Source organism: Trachurus japonicus, chromosome 3 (genome assembly GCF_045865225.1).
Source record: "Trachurus japonicus isolate A0001 chromosome 3, Traja_1.0".
NCBI classification, from domain to species: Eukaryota; Metazoa; Chordata; class Actinopteri; order Carangiformes; family Carangidae; genus Trachurus; species Trachurus japonicus.
The window spans coordinates 26,225,577-26,240,715 of record NC_140909.1 but is presented as its reverse complement, the minus strand read 5'-3'; the positions used below and the strand labels follow the sequence as shown (position 1 = coordinate 26,240,715).

General features: G+C 41.6%; 2 protein-coding genes across 4 annotated transcripts in view; both read right to left on the bottom strand.

The window, feature by feature from the left end:
* Nucleotides 1–9,113, bottom strand: part of celf1 (cugbp, Elav-like family member 1) — a 28,646-nt gene extending 19,533 nt beyond the window's left edge. For all 3 annotated transcript variants that reach the window (XM_085767825.1, XM_085767832.1, XM_085767841.1), the window contains exons 1-2: nucleotides 8,938–9,113; nucleotides 4,197–4,322 (exon numbers count right to left, since the gene is read on the bottom strand). In XM_085767825.1, coding sequence (XP_085623951.1) covers nucleotides 4,197–4,300 — 104 coding nt within the window. In that variant the 5' untranslated portion in view covers nucleotides 4,301–4,322; nucleotides 8,938–9,113. The remainder of the gene's footprint in view (nucleotides 1–4,196; nucleotides 4,323–8,937) is intronic.
* Nucleotides 9,114–10,883: 1,770 nt separating this feature from the next.
* Nucleotides 10,884–14,932, bottom strand: mtfmt (mitochondrial methionyl-tRNA formyltransferase). The gene is made up of 9 exons (XM_085773125.1): nucleotides 14,595–14,932; nucleotides 14,132–14,329; nucleotides 13,463–13,585; nucleotides 13,282–13,384; nucleotides 13,119–13,194; nucleotides 12,941–13,032; nucleotides 12,673–12,751; nucleotides 12,027–12,100; nucleotides 10,884–11,242 (listed from the first exon to the last, which is right to left on the bottom strand). The coding sequence occupies exons 1-9, from the start codon at nucleotides 14,807–14,809 to the stop codon at nucleotides 11,072–11,074; spliced, it is 1,131 nt and encodes a 376-aa protein (XP_085629251.1). The 5' UTR covers nucleotides 14,810–14,932; the 3' UTR covers nucleotides 10,884–11,071.
* Between the last annotated feature and the right edge of the window lie 207 nt (nucleotides 14,933–15,139).

Genomic DNA, 15,139 nt, shown 5'->3' with positions numbered 1-15,139 from the left:
GACAAAGTGCATTTGGCAGAAGATGACATCCAGCAGCAACTGGAACTGGCAACCCGCAACAAAAAGGTTTACGCCAAAATATCAACAAGCCAAACAGGTCTGGGACAAGTTATAAAACTTCAATAGGACTACAAAAAATACCTCCATTTCATTTCCATACGTGATGGCCCTGATTGCATAGCCTTACTGAGACTTTAGGCTGCAGTGGAAACACAGACAACAATGGCCCACAGGGACCTTTTAGTTCCTCAAGCGGTGCGTTAGGTACTTGGGCAAAATGCTCCTTAGTTTGGAAGAGGCAGAGCCTTCAGCTATCAGACTCTGTCTGGGAGGGCGACATCCTCTCTACATTTAAGATCAAGCTTAAAAAGATGCAAGATTAAAACTGTCCTCCATCCTCAGGGATAGCTGAGATGAGCCATAAATATCCCTAAACTATGCTGCTGAGTTTTGGAAACTCCCATGAGCACTGCCTCTCTCTTCCACGCTCTTTCCCTCTATGTTCCTATTTACAATATAGTTTGAATGTTTCAACCATGGCAAAATTAAATGGATAATAAGTTATGATATTCAAATTTCCAGTGTTAAGTTTGGCTATTCAAATTCACATTCAAACATCTTTCTAAACAACTGTAGTCCAACATCATCAACAAATTATACTCTGATCATATATTTTCACAAAAATCTTATCATCTATGAATGAGTTTTAAAAACACATGTAAGACAACAACACAGGAGAGATAAGCCCCCGTAAGTAGCGTTGGTCAATTTAAATACTTTATCTAATATACTACATGGATGTTTGGATCCACCCCCACTTCTTGCTTTATTCAGCAATGTGACACCCAATAAAGAGGATGGAGGAATTTTTCCCACCTGTGTATTCCTATACATTACCCAATATCTCGCACAAGATGAGATACTCAGTGTTTGTTATGACATTTTATATAATTTGGCAACCATTTTTGACCTTTGTGGAGGAAATAGATGCAGAGGACATGAGTCCATCATTTTTGTATTGCCCCCCACTGGCAACCTTTGTGAATGATTTATTTGTACCCAGTGCCATAGGTCAGATGGGTGGCTTCTCGATGCTGGATTGGATGCAATATTCATCTTCTCAAAACCAGCCTGAACCAAGATCATTTTGTTGTGTCTGATTAGTATCTTATTCAAATATTACTGCCTATACCTCTTTGTATAGGTCAATATATTATGATCGTTACACATACGGTAAATTTCCCACAGCTTATCTGGATTATTTCTGAGCATCAGGTGAATCTTTGTCAACAGCCACTTGCCCAGCAAAGACAAAGGTGAGCAGGGACTGAGGTTCGATCTGATGTCATAGTGACATAATGTCTGGATGCGTCTTCCCAGCCTGAAAAAATAACACCTCTGACACTGTTATGGAGCACCATTGTTTAGCTGAGTGACATTATTAATGTGTTTGTAGTATCTGTGTGTGCTGTTGCCACTGATTTCATAGTACAGAAAAGCTGGTGTTTTTGTTAAACAATGAATCCTCGCTCATCCTGGATATCTTTATATCATGACCTGACATTCAGCTGTACCAGCAGACATGTTTAATTGATCAAATAGCACTTTGATATCAAAATAAGCTCTACACTTACACACTGCGACAGTACACCAGGAATGACAAAGCAAATCAGCTCAAAAGGATTTATTTTGGGTGAAAAAATATTAATAATGTGGTAATTGTGGTTGCATTTTAAGTATCATTCGTCAGAGCAGCCCATTAAACACAAAGCTCAGAAAAACAAAAGATCACTGTTGTTTCATGCACAAATAACATGGATCAGAGATGGGTTTCCAACCGATTACCAGAATTTGAACTGGAACCAGAATCAGAGAAAAAACAAGGTACAGGAAGGAACCATCCCAACCAACCAGAGTGAAAAGCTTTGCAGATTAAAAAAACAAAAAAAACCTGCATACACAGGATCTGACTATATTTTCGAGGGATTTCTTTCTAACACATCAATTGGCACAGGAGGAACACATTACTGGAAAGAGTCAACAGTGCTGATCATACAGAAAAAGAGATTCAACATCCCAGCCAAAAGTTCAATCTGATATTGGAATCAAAGTTGATTTGGTTTAAAAACTTGACAGGTTTTATGACAGAAGAAAATAACTCAAATCAAATCAACATTCACTAGCTCAGCTATTCATCAAGAATATTTGACTATGACAACACCACAACGAGACAGCAAGTGATCAAATAAAGGTGGACGTCTCATTCACAGGCCTGTTATCACCCTGACAAATTACAACACAGCCGCACATGATTATTGCTGATTACAGCTAAACCACAAAGACCATCCTTAACACAGACGCATCCTCTCTGGATGATATCTAGAAACTTTACAGAACGTGAAATACTCACAAAGCTGGCCATAGTGAGTTACTTACACAGGACTGGAATTCAAAGAGCAGTGGTCCACCATCATCTCAGGCAGGAAATCCAACTTAAAAGAAGCCATGGTGGAAAAACGTGTTTGTTTTCTTCTTCTTTAACGCAACAAAGATGAATTTATAGCGAGATCAGACAGTGGTGGTGGTGGTGGTGGTGGTGGTTGTAAACTCCAGAGCATAAATGGTAAGTCCCTGGCGACTGGTATTGCAAAGACAGCCAACAGAAAAAGTCAGAGAGAAACAGTTGTGCCGTGACAAAATCAATCCACGTGGAGAACCCCTCCACTGGAGCAACAAATACGACAAACAAAATGCGCCTGAGGAAACACCTTTGTCTGAGATGGAGGAAGAGTACAAATGACAGACACAAAGTGACAGGCCTTCAGGTCGGCTTTCCAGGTTCTGCGACTGGGACTAACCGCTGCATGGGGATCATAGAGACAGAGTGCTGCGGGGATCACTGGGGCCAGAGAGAGTAATGGCCATTTGGGGTCCCACAATCAAAGTGCTGATGATCCACGGCCTTTGTGAACATTTCTCCAAGGCCAGCAGATCTGGCTGCAGCATCAGATAAACAGGGTGTCAGATTGATGGTGATAAGGCCCAGTGGGCAGAGGGAATGAAAGAGGGAGTGAATAGTACTCCCCAGCCAGTAGCTAATCCCTGGACTAGGCACAACGGGGGCTAACAATTAGGTTCCGGCCTGAGGGGGGTTGTGTTTGCCCTGTTGTCCTGCAGGCTGCACTGGTTGGTGTGTGACTTGTGTGTGTAAAAACAATGTCAAATGACACTGGCTTTGGTCTTTGTCCACCACACAGTGCACACACAAACTCACGCGAACATACACGTCAACATATCTATGAAATTAGATTAACTCAGGGAATGTATGTAATATAACACTGGACATGGGCACGTGCGAACCTCCTTCCTAAGAACCTGTTAGTGCTGCATATCTATTTTGGTTTTCATTCATTTAATATATCGTATTCTTTTTTTGATGCACAGATTGACACCTATCAGTTGTGCAACATACATTCAGATAACCAAGAGAAAACCAGCAGAGTCTTCAGGCCACCACCTGTGGCACCCTTGGCACAACTCTACTGGAGGATGAACACCAGTCTTGCACAAGGTATTCCCTCATTCCCTTGTTTAGCAGAACTGAACCAGGATAGTCAACTATTCGGATATTTTGATTGTTGTTTAGTTTTTTGTACTAAATGGAGGCAATCGATAGAAAAGAACTGCAAAATACACTGTGAACCCCAATAATTGTTGACTGCACGCTAACAAAAATAACTAGTACCCAACATACTGTACATACCTCGGTAAACAACGAGAACAGCTCTTGACATGACAGTGTGCACATATCTCTAGACGCAGATGTGCGCCTTGAGTAAAGGTGTGTGTGAAAGAAGATAGAAAATGTCAGTGAGCCAAATGTGCGATCTAAAACAGGCTGACCACAGCGGCACAACAAGCGTGAAAAATCATCGGCCTGCTGTGAATAGTAAATTGTTGTTTGACGGTGTTAAAAATCCCACAAGAGAGACGTTGCACCAAAAACAGAGAAATGTCTGACTTCCATGCACCTGTCAACCTGGAAACTCACTACAACGCTTTATAGAAATGAATGTTGGTGCCCCTTGATCATTGTAGCTTTTTATCATTGTAAAAGAGGGCTTCATCCTCAACCCCCTGACCTACTGTACTGTACTGTCTGCAGCGTTGCATGTGTGCACTGATGGACTTCTTACCCCACTAGTGCCACACCGGAGACTTCCAGGTTAGGGAGGGGGAGTGTGGGCTGTCCAGCCTGCTCTGGAGACACATACAGGGTTTCGGGGTCCAGGCTATCCATCCAGGGCCTTGCACTACTACCGCTATCATACACAGAAACACACACAAACACACACAAACACACACAATTACAACTGAGAGCACAACAAAACAACAACAACAAAAATATGCTTCACAAATATTTACACATTTGACAGAGACATTAACTTGTAACCAGCAGTGGAGCGCAGCACAAGCAGAGTGTCAATGGGGTGGCATCCAAGTGACCCAGGTGGACTCAGTCTCTTTAGCTGCACCATGCCAAGCAAAGTCATGATGTTGTGCATTTGTACTACTGTCTGTCCCCCAGTGTGGCTGTGGAGCCATGATGGTCTCCTCCTACATCAACTCTCTTGTGCTGAGCAGCTATTGTGCGTCTGTGCTGGAGACTACAGAGAAAGCTCTGTTTTAAGTCTATCTGTGTTCAGCTCTCACTTATTCTACAGCTCCAAAGAGAGTCTGTAGTAGAGCTTCACTTCACTGCAGGGGCATTGTGTCTGATCGGCCCTTTTTTACAGACTATGTCAAATGAATTTTAAAACTCAACAGAGCTGTTAACATTACTGCTTGCTACGCAAACGGTTATTGCCACAATAGCGCAATTGTCTCCCTTTAAGAGCTAACCAGCAGTATTGTGAACGAATTTTATAGTAAATCCAACAAGTTAGCGATCATATTCAACAGGTCTGCACAACAACATATGCACATAATCTACGTTACAGGACAGGTTTTCAATAATGCAAGGAAGAATGGGTAACCCTTTAATTTGCAGGCCACTAATTACGTGCTAATATCAAGAAATAGCCAAGAAATAACAATGAATTGCAAAGTAATGTCAAGAAATAGCCTAAAAATAACGGTCAATTTCATAGTAATGTCACGTTTTTTTTATAAAGGCAAAAGATTACACATGCTTTTAATGCTTAAAATTTTTTGGGAAAGGCCAGAATTTTTCTCCACCAAGTCCTTGCAATTGACCGTTATTTCTGGCCTATTTCTACGGAATCAATCGTTATTTCTTGGCTATATTTCTCAACATTACTTTAATTGAAATTGACCGTTATTTCTAGGCTATTTCTAGACATTATGACTCAATCAATTGTAATTTCTTGGCTATTTCTTGACATTATCACATAATTAGCAGCCTGTAAATTAAAGGGTTACCGAAGAATGCTTTCACTGCGTTTCCTGCAAACCACTGCACCTCAAATTCATCATCCAGTGAGCAACTTATTCTACCTCGCTGAGTCATGTGGTCACTCACACTATGCCAGCAGAGCTTGACGACAGACTAGTCCACCAACACAAAAACATCCTATTAGTCTTACTCCCTTTAGGCTACCTTAAGTGATCCTGGATAAACCCCATCACAAATCCACTTATCAATGGCTTAGTTAATTGTTTCACTCCAGCAAAGATCTAACAACATCTACGTCAGGTATCACAAACCCTACCTGTAATTTGTACATGTTCTGCCATCAGTGTAACATCCATATCCACTGCCTTAGACAACATCATGTTTATCAGTGAATATCTGGTAAAACATCCAAAATATGTCTGAATTTAATCACAGGAACTTCTGTTAACAGAGGTTGCAACTTTGTGTGAAATCAGTGGTCTGCTCCCTGGTCACTGCCACTTCACTCAAGACTTTTTTTTTTTTTTATTCAGGGCTCTTGTACTTTTCTCTTCATTCACTGTTAGTTTCTTTTTCTGTCACTGCTAGGTAAATCCCCCCATACAGTTTTCACCATATCAACAACTTTCTAATTCAGCATATTTCATTTTCACCTATTGACATAAAATACAGACCTGACATTTGTATGGATAGTAGTGTTACAATTTCTTTAGTTGTGTGTAGTTTTATGGAGTTAATACCAATGTCTGGTGTGATGTGAATAGGTGAAATGGAAGTATTTTGAGTTTTGTTTTTTTTTTAAATTGATGTGTTGGGTACTATAACTGTAGCATCACGGGTACTAAATATGGAGAGTTTCGTAGTTATTACATAAACAGTCACAACTGGGCAGGACACATGAAGTGGCTGAGCTGGGTTTGGTTAATATCCTCAATCAAAGAGCTGCAGTCCACAGTGCCCAGTAAAATCTCACAAGTGCAACATGTTTCAGTCTAAAAATATGAACACTTTTTCCAACAGGTTATAGCACATCTGGTACCAGCGTTATTGGGTTGTCAACTCCTTTTAAATGTCTTAAAGCAATCAAACAGAACACAAAATAAATCATATATACATTCAAACTCTAATAACAAATTCAGATTGAGCAACTGCTTCAGTTTTTCCAAATTAGTTAAAATTAAAATTGTTATTTCATGAAATAACCCAGAGCATGCACTGTGCTCTCAGTGTAACAATTCACTAGGTTTCCAGTTTGCAGTAATGGCTTTTCTCCGTTGGCCTAGCAGAGCACACTCTATCCACACTGAGGGAAGCCCAGCCATAACCAACCCACTGCACTGACCCTCCACACTATCGCTCTGTTTGGGAGCAGCAGGGTCAGACCACGATGATATCCCTGAACCAAGTCATGCCATCAGTTTATTTTCATGTTCAACATTATAACATTAAAGCTGGAGAACATCTATAACATCTGTTCCTCTTGTGTCACAGTGCACAGTGTGTTCATATCAGATATTACTCCATGAATTTATTACACAAACGCAAACGTCAGCAGTTTACACTAACTGGCATTACATTAAAAGGGCTCCAAGACGTGAATACATATCTGATTTCAACTGCAATCGCAAAGGTTGTCCAATAACCACTGATCACCAAGACCTCCTCAATTTCGTCCTTACATAATTAAGAAATTAAGACCTAACTTCAATCATTCTTTTAAAAACAAAACAGACAGGTTCAAACCTTTACCGTATATTTTTTTGGCATGATGTCCCTAAGAGGGCAAACCCAGTGCCGGCTAAGTGTAGGTGAGTTTTTGCAACTCACTCTCTCTGCAGTTGAGTTGGATGTGCACTCTGCCATCTTCACCAATTCTTTTCAGGCTGACCTACATTTCATTTTCCATCAAGGAAAGCAAACATTGTGTGACTCTTGTCTGTTGTGAACTGCATTCAGTCTAGCAGCTCAGGTACCAGAAATCACGAGGCTGACAGTACTGTAGCTGTCCTGATACTTTTTTTTTCTACTAACATCACATATTAATCAGAATCAGATGTTTTTGTTTACAATTTGATTATATACAATCAAATTTACAACATTTCTTTCCAGTCCGGGTGGTTATGAGGTATAGGAAGAGTCATCAAATCAAGAGTAGAAGGAATAGGCCTAGTGGCTGTCGGGTGTGTTCCTGATTTGGTACAAGGATTGTGCTTGCATTATTATGCCACTATACAGTATTATCATTCAGTGGTATAAAATGCTCTTGACATTAAAATAATTAATAACAACTACTTCCGTGAATAACCCCAAACATAACCTCAAACTAACTCTAACTTAAACTACCAACCCAAGAAGCAGTCCCCTGCTGGGGCGGCACTGCCTGTCTAGAATGCATAAATCTTAAAAACAGTGTTGAGGAAGCTTTTCTTGGTAAAAAATATGTGTATCTTAAAAAGCTTATTAAACTTAACTCTGTAGCTGTCCAAACACACAGACCTGCACAAGTTTTTTTGCCTCACAGTTTGGGATTACAATCTTCAAACTGAATGAGCAAAACAAAGATTTTCCATCCATCAACGAGCACATTATTTGGATGATTAAATAATCCCCATTCAGCTGTCTTGAAACAGTACATGTGAGGCTGGACAGAGGTGGGACAACGTGCTGGCCCGGCACTCAGCACAATAACCAGCTGATCGTGCAGCCAAGTCACAGGCGAGGTGTCAGTGTGACAGCGAAGTCTGATTTTTTTTTAAATTGAACATAGCCAATAATGCACAGCTGTTAGGCATGCTATAGCCTGCTGCCTTTATCAAACAAAGACACATTTAAAGTGTGAACAGCTTGATGCTTGACTGTTGAATGCTTACAGTATGGCCCTCATATGTCATAGTGGTATTCTGCCTCACTGTAATAATATAGCACTCTGGTTGTCAGGTTTGTTGAAATATTCAGTGTGTGCTTGTCGTACACTAGATAAACAGATCCTGCACAATCACAACAATGCTTGTGTTTAGACAGCTGGTATGCATTTGGACCAGTTGTTGTGATCAGTTGCACAACAGCTTCTTAATATTTTAGCAAGGTTTCTGCATGTGAGCCCGCGATGACATGACAGAGGGAGGAGTGACGGGAGCGACTTCCGCGTTAGGTGACATCACGGCCAGACCCTCCTCCTCTTTTATGTACATTTATGTATGTTAACCATAAATCTTTTTTAAAAGCTTAGGCTAAAACCCCGCAGAGGTTGTTGTTGTCGGCTAATAAACAGCACCTGAAACACACACACGCACACACACACAGCAGCCAGCAGCCCACTTGTGCAGAACCAGACCAACTCTGTCATGACGTAATTCTGTCAACACATTACTGTCACATTATCAAACCGCCGTTCAGACCGTAAAAGCAGCGTCTACACATCACAACCAGGAGCATTAGCTGACACTGAAACACCGTGGGTCTGTTGTGGTAACGTTAGCTCGCTACAACAGCCGTTGACAACTTGGGATTGACCAACTTACCCGTGTTTTTACGCCACTGTTTATATGACTCGTGCTTAAAAACAAAAAGCCGTGTTGCTTGTTTGGATACAGTGAGACGCTGTGTTTCTTGGAAAAACTAGTTTACTACTACAGGCCAATAAGTTGTGGTCAATCACTTTGGTGATTTAGCTAGCTGTCCCCGTGTAAAATGGCAGCAGCCTCTTCTGCTGAACCGTTACCACCCGACAGCTGCGAGGGGGGTGGGACCGAGGAGGGGGGCGGCGGGAGGCGGTGTTATTTAGGATATTTGCCTCGATATGGGTTTAAATGGCTGCGTGTGGGATTGTAATTTTGAAGTAAAAAGTCCTGTCTTGATGCATAATAGTTGGTATTTCGTGCTCTTTAACGCGGTAGAGAAAATCTAAGTGACAGTTCCCTGGTTTAGAGAGTGATGTGGTACGGTCCATAAAAAGGAACCCTAGCATGGACAATCTTTTCCTAATTTTCTACAAGCGCTCAAAGAGGCTTCAGGGTTAATCCTTATTAAGCATGGACGCATTTAACAAACAAACAAACAAACAAACAAACAAAAGAGCTGCACATAAGGAATACAAGAAAAAAAATCATATATCCTCAAAGCAACTTCAATGATAGAAAAACTTTAAAACATGAGGTAAGGAAAATAATAGGCTTCTGCTGATCTGCAGATTAGGTTGTTTTTTTAAATAAATACAAATAGCACAATTACATTTGGGGCATTTTAAAGTCATCAAAAGTATTAATAAAATACATTTTAAAGACTGAAAATATAAAGAATAGCTGATATCTATTGAGTTTGAGATAATAAAACTGGGAATGGGAAATAAGATTTAAAGATGAAATAATTAAGGATTAGACCAGGAGCATTGCAAGCCATAAGCTCTGCTGGGGCACAATAAACTGCATTAAAGTGCACCGTCTAAATAGCCTACTGGGGCTCATAAGCCAAGTAAATATAAAATGCAATTTTTTATTTATTAAGGGGATATGATATGACCCAATGCAAATGCACTATACAAAAGGAACAGAGCAGGCTGTATCTGCAGCAGAGACCCAGGTCCTTTGAAGTGCAGGAAGCGCTCCTGGGGGCGATCCAACAACTCCGTGGTGGCATCAGCCATCTTCTATGGTGTGGCCTTCTGGGGCAGCAGCTCTACTGCTGACAGGAAGACACTGGACAGACTGATCAAGAAGGCCGGCACTGTTCTGGGATGTCTCCATGACCCAGTGGAGGTGGTGAGAGTGACAGGGGGATGACGGCTTAGCCATCACCTCCAACCCCATGAGAGATACCACAGGTCTTTCCTCCGGCTGCTGTCAGACTCTTACACAAACAATAAACTCAGCAGTCCAAACACAACAAGGGACATTTGATTAACTTCCTGTGTGCAATAATTAATGCTTTTCTTCTCGTCTATATTTCAAATACCATTACATATTGTATCTATTTATATTTTGTACTCTGCCTTATTTGTCCAAAGTCAGGCACATTAGGTAAATTGGTGACTCTAAAGTGCACGTTAAGTGTGAGGGTGTTTATCTCTATACGTCGGCCCTGTGAAAGACTGGCAACCTGTCCAGGGTGTACCCCACCCTCACCCTGTGTCAGCTGCACTGGCTCCAGCCCCCTGACAACACTGCATGGGTAGGCAGAGTTTGCAGCTAATGGATGAATACAACAGTTAAAGATGGCACCCTATTCATTCCCATGAAAATTGCTCACTTGGCAAAAAGCATACACCAAGCCCCCCCACTTCCATGTCTGTGGGCCCATAGAGGATGTGCACTTGAGTCCTTCCTCAGCTTATTGTCTATGTTCCCATGAGTTGACGTTTACTCTTTCAACAGGCTCCTTTCAGAATTATTTACATTCAAGAAGACAGGTTAATTAAATCACACTTAATAAGAAGTACTTTTAGATAAAAAGAGCAGTTTTCATGACTGTCTGTGGTACACCAGCAAACAGCACATTTATTTGCTACAAGTATACAATATAAATACATTAATGGAGTAAATGTACTGTAGATGCAGATGTCTTAAAACAGACAATAGCAACAACCTTTCTACAGTCATTTCCATTAGACAGTGTCATGTCACATTTTTCACATCATGAAATAAAATTATTGTTGTGAGATCACAACACTGAATTTTCTCTGATTGGATGTGCTATACTTTCTCCTTTTCTACTGACAAATAGTCCTGCAGTTGTCTTCTTCTGCACCGTCCGGTGCAGGTAGCCATTATAGAAGTCAATTGCTGACAGCCTTTTTTTCAGGAGCACCGTTCTGAATCCAACCCAGCCATCCTGGAACAGAGAGCACAGATGTTAGAGCCACAACAATATCAGCACATGGCACCTTTATGTGAAACAGGCTTTATTTGAAAAAGGAAATTATATTATTCTGGGGTTATTAAGATGCAGCTCCTATTGTCTGTGAAGACTCTCAGTCATCCAGGTTTTAAGGAGTCAAAAAGGCTTCTATTGCAGTGCCTATTGTGAACACTGGGTGTCACTATCTCCATGTTGGCACTATTTCTGACCCTTTATCAGCCACTCACTGGACATGGCAGCAGTGCCAAGGAAGCAGGAAGTGAACCGTGAATTCAAGAGATTCTAGACACATTGGCCAGGTTATTAGTGAGTTATAGACTTGAAGGTGAGGTATAAGTGTTTAGGAGTATATTATAAGAAGACATTTTGATTGATTCTCCACCACAAGACTTAGGTCTGAGGCCCAGTTTGCATTACTAATGAGCTCACTCATTCACACCAGGGGTCATGGCTCGAAGTACATGTGGCCTCTGGCATTAAAGGGTTGGATACCCATTATATGGCATGAGAGTGTGTTTGCAAAAAGGTTTTAGGGGTCTAACTATTCTAAAACTGAGATCAAAACTCAAAACTGACAAACAATCTTGTGTGGCAAGTGATATGATCTGAATTCTACTGCTGAGGACAGTTCACACATCATGTAAAAACACAAGCTCAGTTGAATGAATACAATTTTATAAAGATGTTTTGATGAGGCAATGGGGGTGGAGTAATATGAGAAAAATAAATCTAGTTAGTTTAACAGTGCTGGACAGACCTTACAGCAGACTGCCAGGGTATTAGTCTCCTTCTGATAGGTCACTGTGCCAGGGACAGGTTTCCTCGTTTGATCTGCAAACAACATGTGAGTATATATGACAGTTCAGGGTCATGGCACATTACTGGAGTAGCACAGGCCAACAAAAAATGCCCATGCATGTCAAATCTCAACACAGACACATAACTAACTTTATTTATAACACTGGGACAATAAACTAGTACATTTTCTAACAACAGAAAGAAAGCAAACCGAGAGAGGGTGAAATACGATGACATGAAAGAAAAATACAACTAGAAAAAGTTGATTCAACATTTGCATGGCTTCTCTGAGGTCATCCAGACCAAAATGCACTCTTTGATTTGATGTTTTTGTGACTCAAGTAGGTGCATGCTCAAATGCAGTTACAGCACTGTCTTCACCAACACATGGATTTGATCATGTTGCTCAGAATTATTTATTTTATACTCTTTGTACGCACACCTAATAATAATAATAATAATAATAGTAAAACATGTGCATGTACTGTAAATACAGTATATATATTAAAGTGCTTATCCTGTGCTGAGGGTCAGCAGACGCTGGTTGAGAGGTGGGCTACACCATGGACTGGCAATCAATCTAAATCAAATTTTAACAAACTTACCTGAGAGTGAAATGTGACATTTTCCTACAAAATCCAGAAGTTTGATTGTTTTGCCCATCCATGTGGTCCTCAAAGGCATCTGATGGCAGAGATAAGAGAATTAGCCATCCCCCATTGCTAATCTGGTTCATAAAATAACCTATGAACCACGTCCACAAAGATTAGTGTTGAAATAGGTGATTATAATATTCATCAATACACAGGAATGCAAAGAACAGCTAGGTAAGTAGTAGGACAGGGAATATGACCCTAGACCAGTCGTCATTACCATTAATCCAATGGCGCGATACAGATGATCAATTTGGTCACAGGTCTGCTCCTCCCACACCACCCAGCTCATGGAGGTTCTAATTTTTGGGGCTGTTGGGGGTAAATTAAGATCAAGAATAAGTTTGAAGGATTTCTCTTGATTCATTTTGAGTGTAAATGTGTTTAGACCTACGGACCAAATGTTGCACCCGCCTCTCCTTGCTCTCTTTTATGTGGCAGAATCTCAGAAAGTGTCTTCAACGTGTCGACGAGCTGTTTTCAGGAATATAAAAGACAGCAACTACATTATCATCATGAGCTTTTATCATTTTCTATAATACCCATGTTCCTACAACTCACCAGATGTGCTCCCTTAATTGCCAGGACAGCTCCGAGCTCATCAGCAGTACACCTCTCAGATACCTGGTGAAGCTCCTGGTTGACAATGGGGCCCACGTCAAACCTGGGATGTAAAGACATAGTGTTTCATCTGTCTGTGTTTATAGTAAGAAAAAAAGGAGAGATTACTCACTCCATTTACCTGTGAGGACGGATCTGGATGATGGTGACTCCTGTCACTGTGTCACCGTGGAGAATGGTGTGAAAGATGGGCGCTGGGCCTCGCCACCGAGGCAGCAGGCTGGGGTGAACATTCAAAATCCCGCTGCAATGACACAGCATGTTGTTCACACTGTGACTGACATTACAACATCTTCTTGAATATGAACTTAGTAATTCGTGTACAAATGTACAATATAATAACCTGCTAATACAATAAATACTCTTGGAGGGGCCATTTGTATCTTTTCTCTGCCACAGAACAAGTATTTCTTGATGGGAGCAGGTGTTGGACACTTCAGCTGTTGTTGTGTTTACATGACAAGAGGTTATGATAGAGACAGAGTTATGTTCTCCACCTCTAGAGACAGCGGTTGCTGAATAAAGGAATAGAGGTTAGATGTTGAACTCAAAACTACTGGTATTGGTAGATCATGTAATAGACTGTCACTTATCTGGTCTATCTTTCTTGTGTAGCCATGAAATTAAATTATTATATAGCCCGTCTTGTATTTGAGCCATTCATTGTGTGCATTTATGTTGATTTTGATGGTGTCCAATCATAAAACTGTAATCTGGTTAGATTACAGTCTTGAGGACGATATTTGAGCAGGGCAGAGCAACAACAAACCACAAAACAAAAACTGCTCACTGTGGAAACTTGTTGATGAGTCCCTCGCGCAGTAAACAGCCAAAAGACACCACGACCCCAACATCAAACTGTCCATCTGCGATGTCGGGGGGCCAGCTGTGGACTGTGAGGCGGTTCTGTTCAGCGAACCTCTTCACTGGGACTTCGCCAGAGAAAGTGACCACTTCAACAGACTCCACGACGCCTTCCCCGGAGCTCCTGCAGACACAACACGGAGGGGAGGAAGTTGTAGCCCCACGAGCTGTCACACAGATCAGTTTTAAAGCTTTCTGTGAGTGAAATTCAGTCAGTGAACTAAATGTTCCCACGTGACAAGATATGGGAAGTATCAGACAACTAGGAGCTGCTGTCCTCCTGGGGAAACAAACTGTCTGGGACACTGCTGGTCACCCTGAGGTCCATGTGTGTCAAATATGACACAACTTAAGCCTCCGAGTGTAGTGTGAGGCGTGTTGATGCTCACCTGCTGGATGTGAGGAGCTTTAGGGACTCTACGGCAAAGTGATCGGTGCCGAAGAACAGCAGCCTCCACGGGGGTCCCGTCGATGACATGAACCTGCAGACCCTCCGCTGCAGCCCCTCGGCGCCCCTCCGCAGCAGCAGCGCGGGTTTACGGCACTGCTGGAGGCGGTGGAGGACCTGAAGAGCAGCTCCCGCTGTCCTGCTGTTCGCCCACATACTGACATGAGGTGTTTAATGTTTATTTTACTATTGACAGAGGGTTTGTTTCTGTGACTGAAGCGAACTCGCCTTGAGTGTGTCCATACAGGGCGCCGCCATGTTTCCACTGCACTTCCGCCCCCGCCTTCTTCTTCCTGAATGATTATTGGCAGTCGGCAACCAGCGTTCAGGCGCATTACTGCCACCTACCGGACAGTGGGCGGACAGGAAAGAAAAACAAGATACATTTATTATGTTCTGATTTAGATGAATGAACATCGCCTTTGTGCTTCTCTAAGTAGATTTCAAATAGAGTCTTTTTAGGTGGTGGGTTTTCATAAATATTAC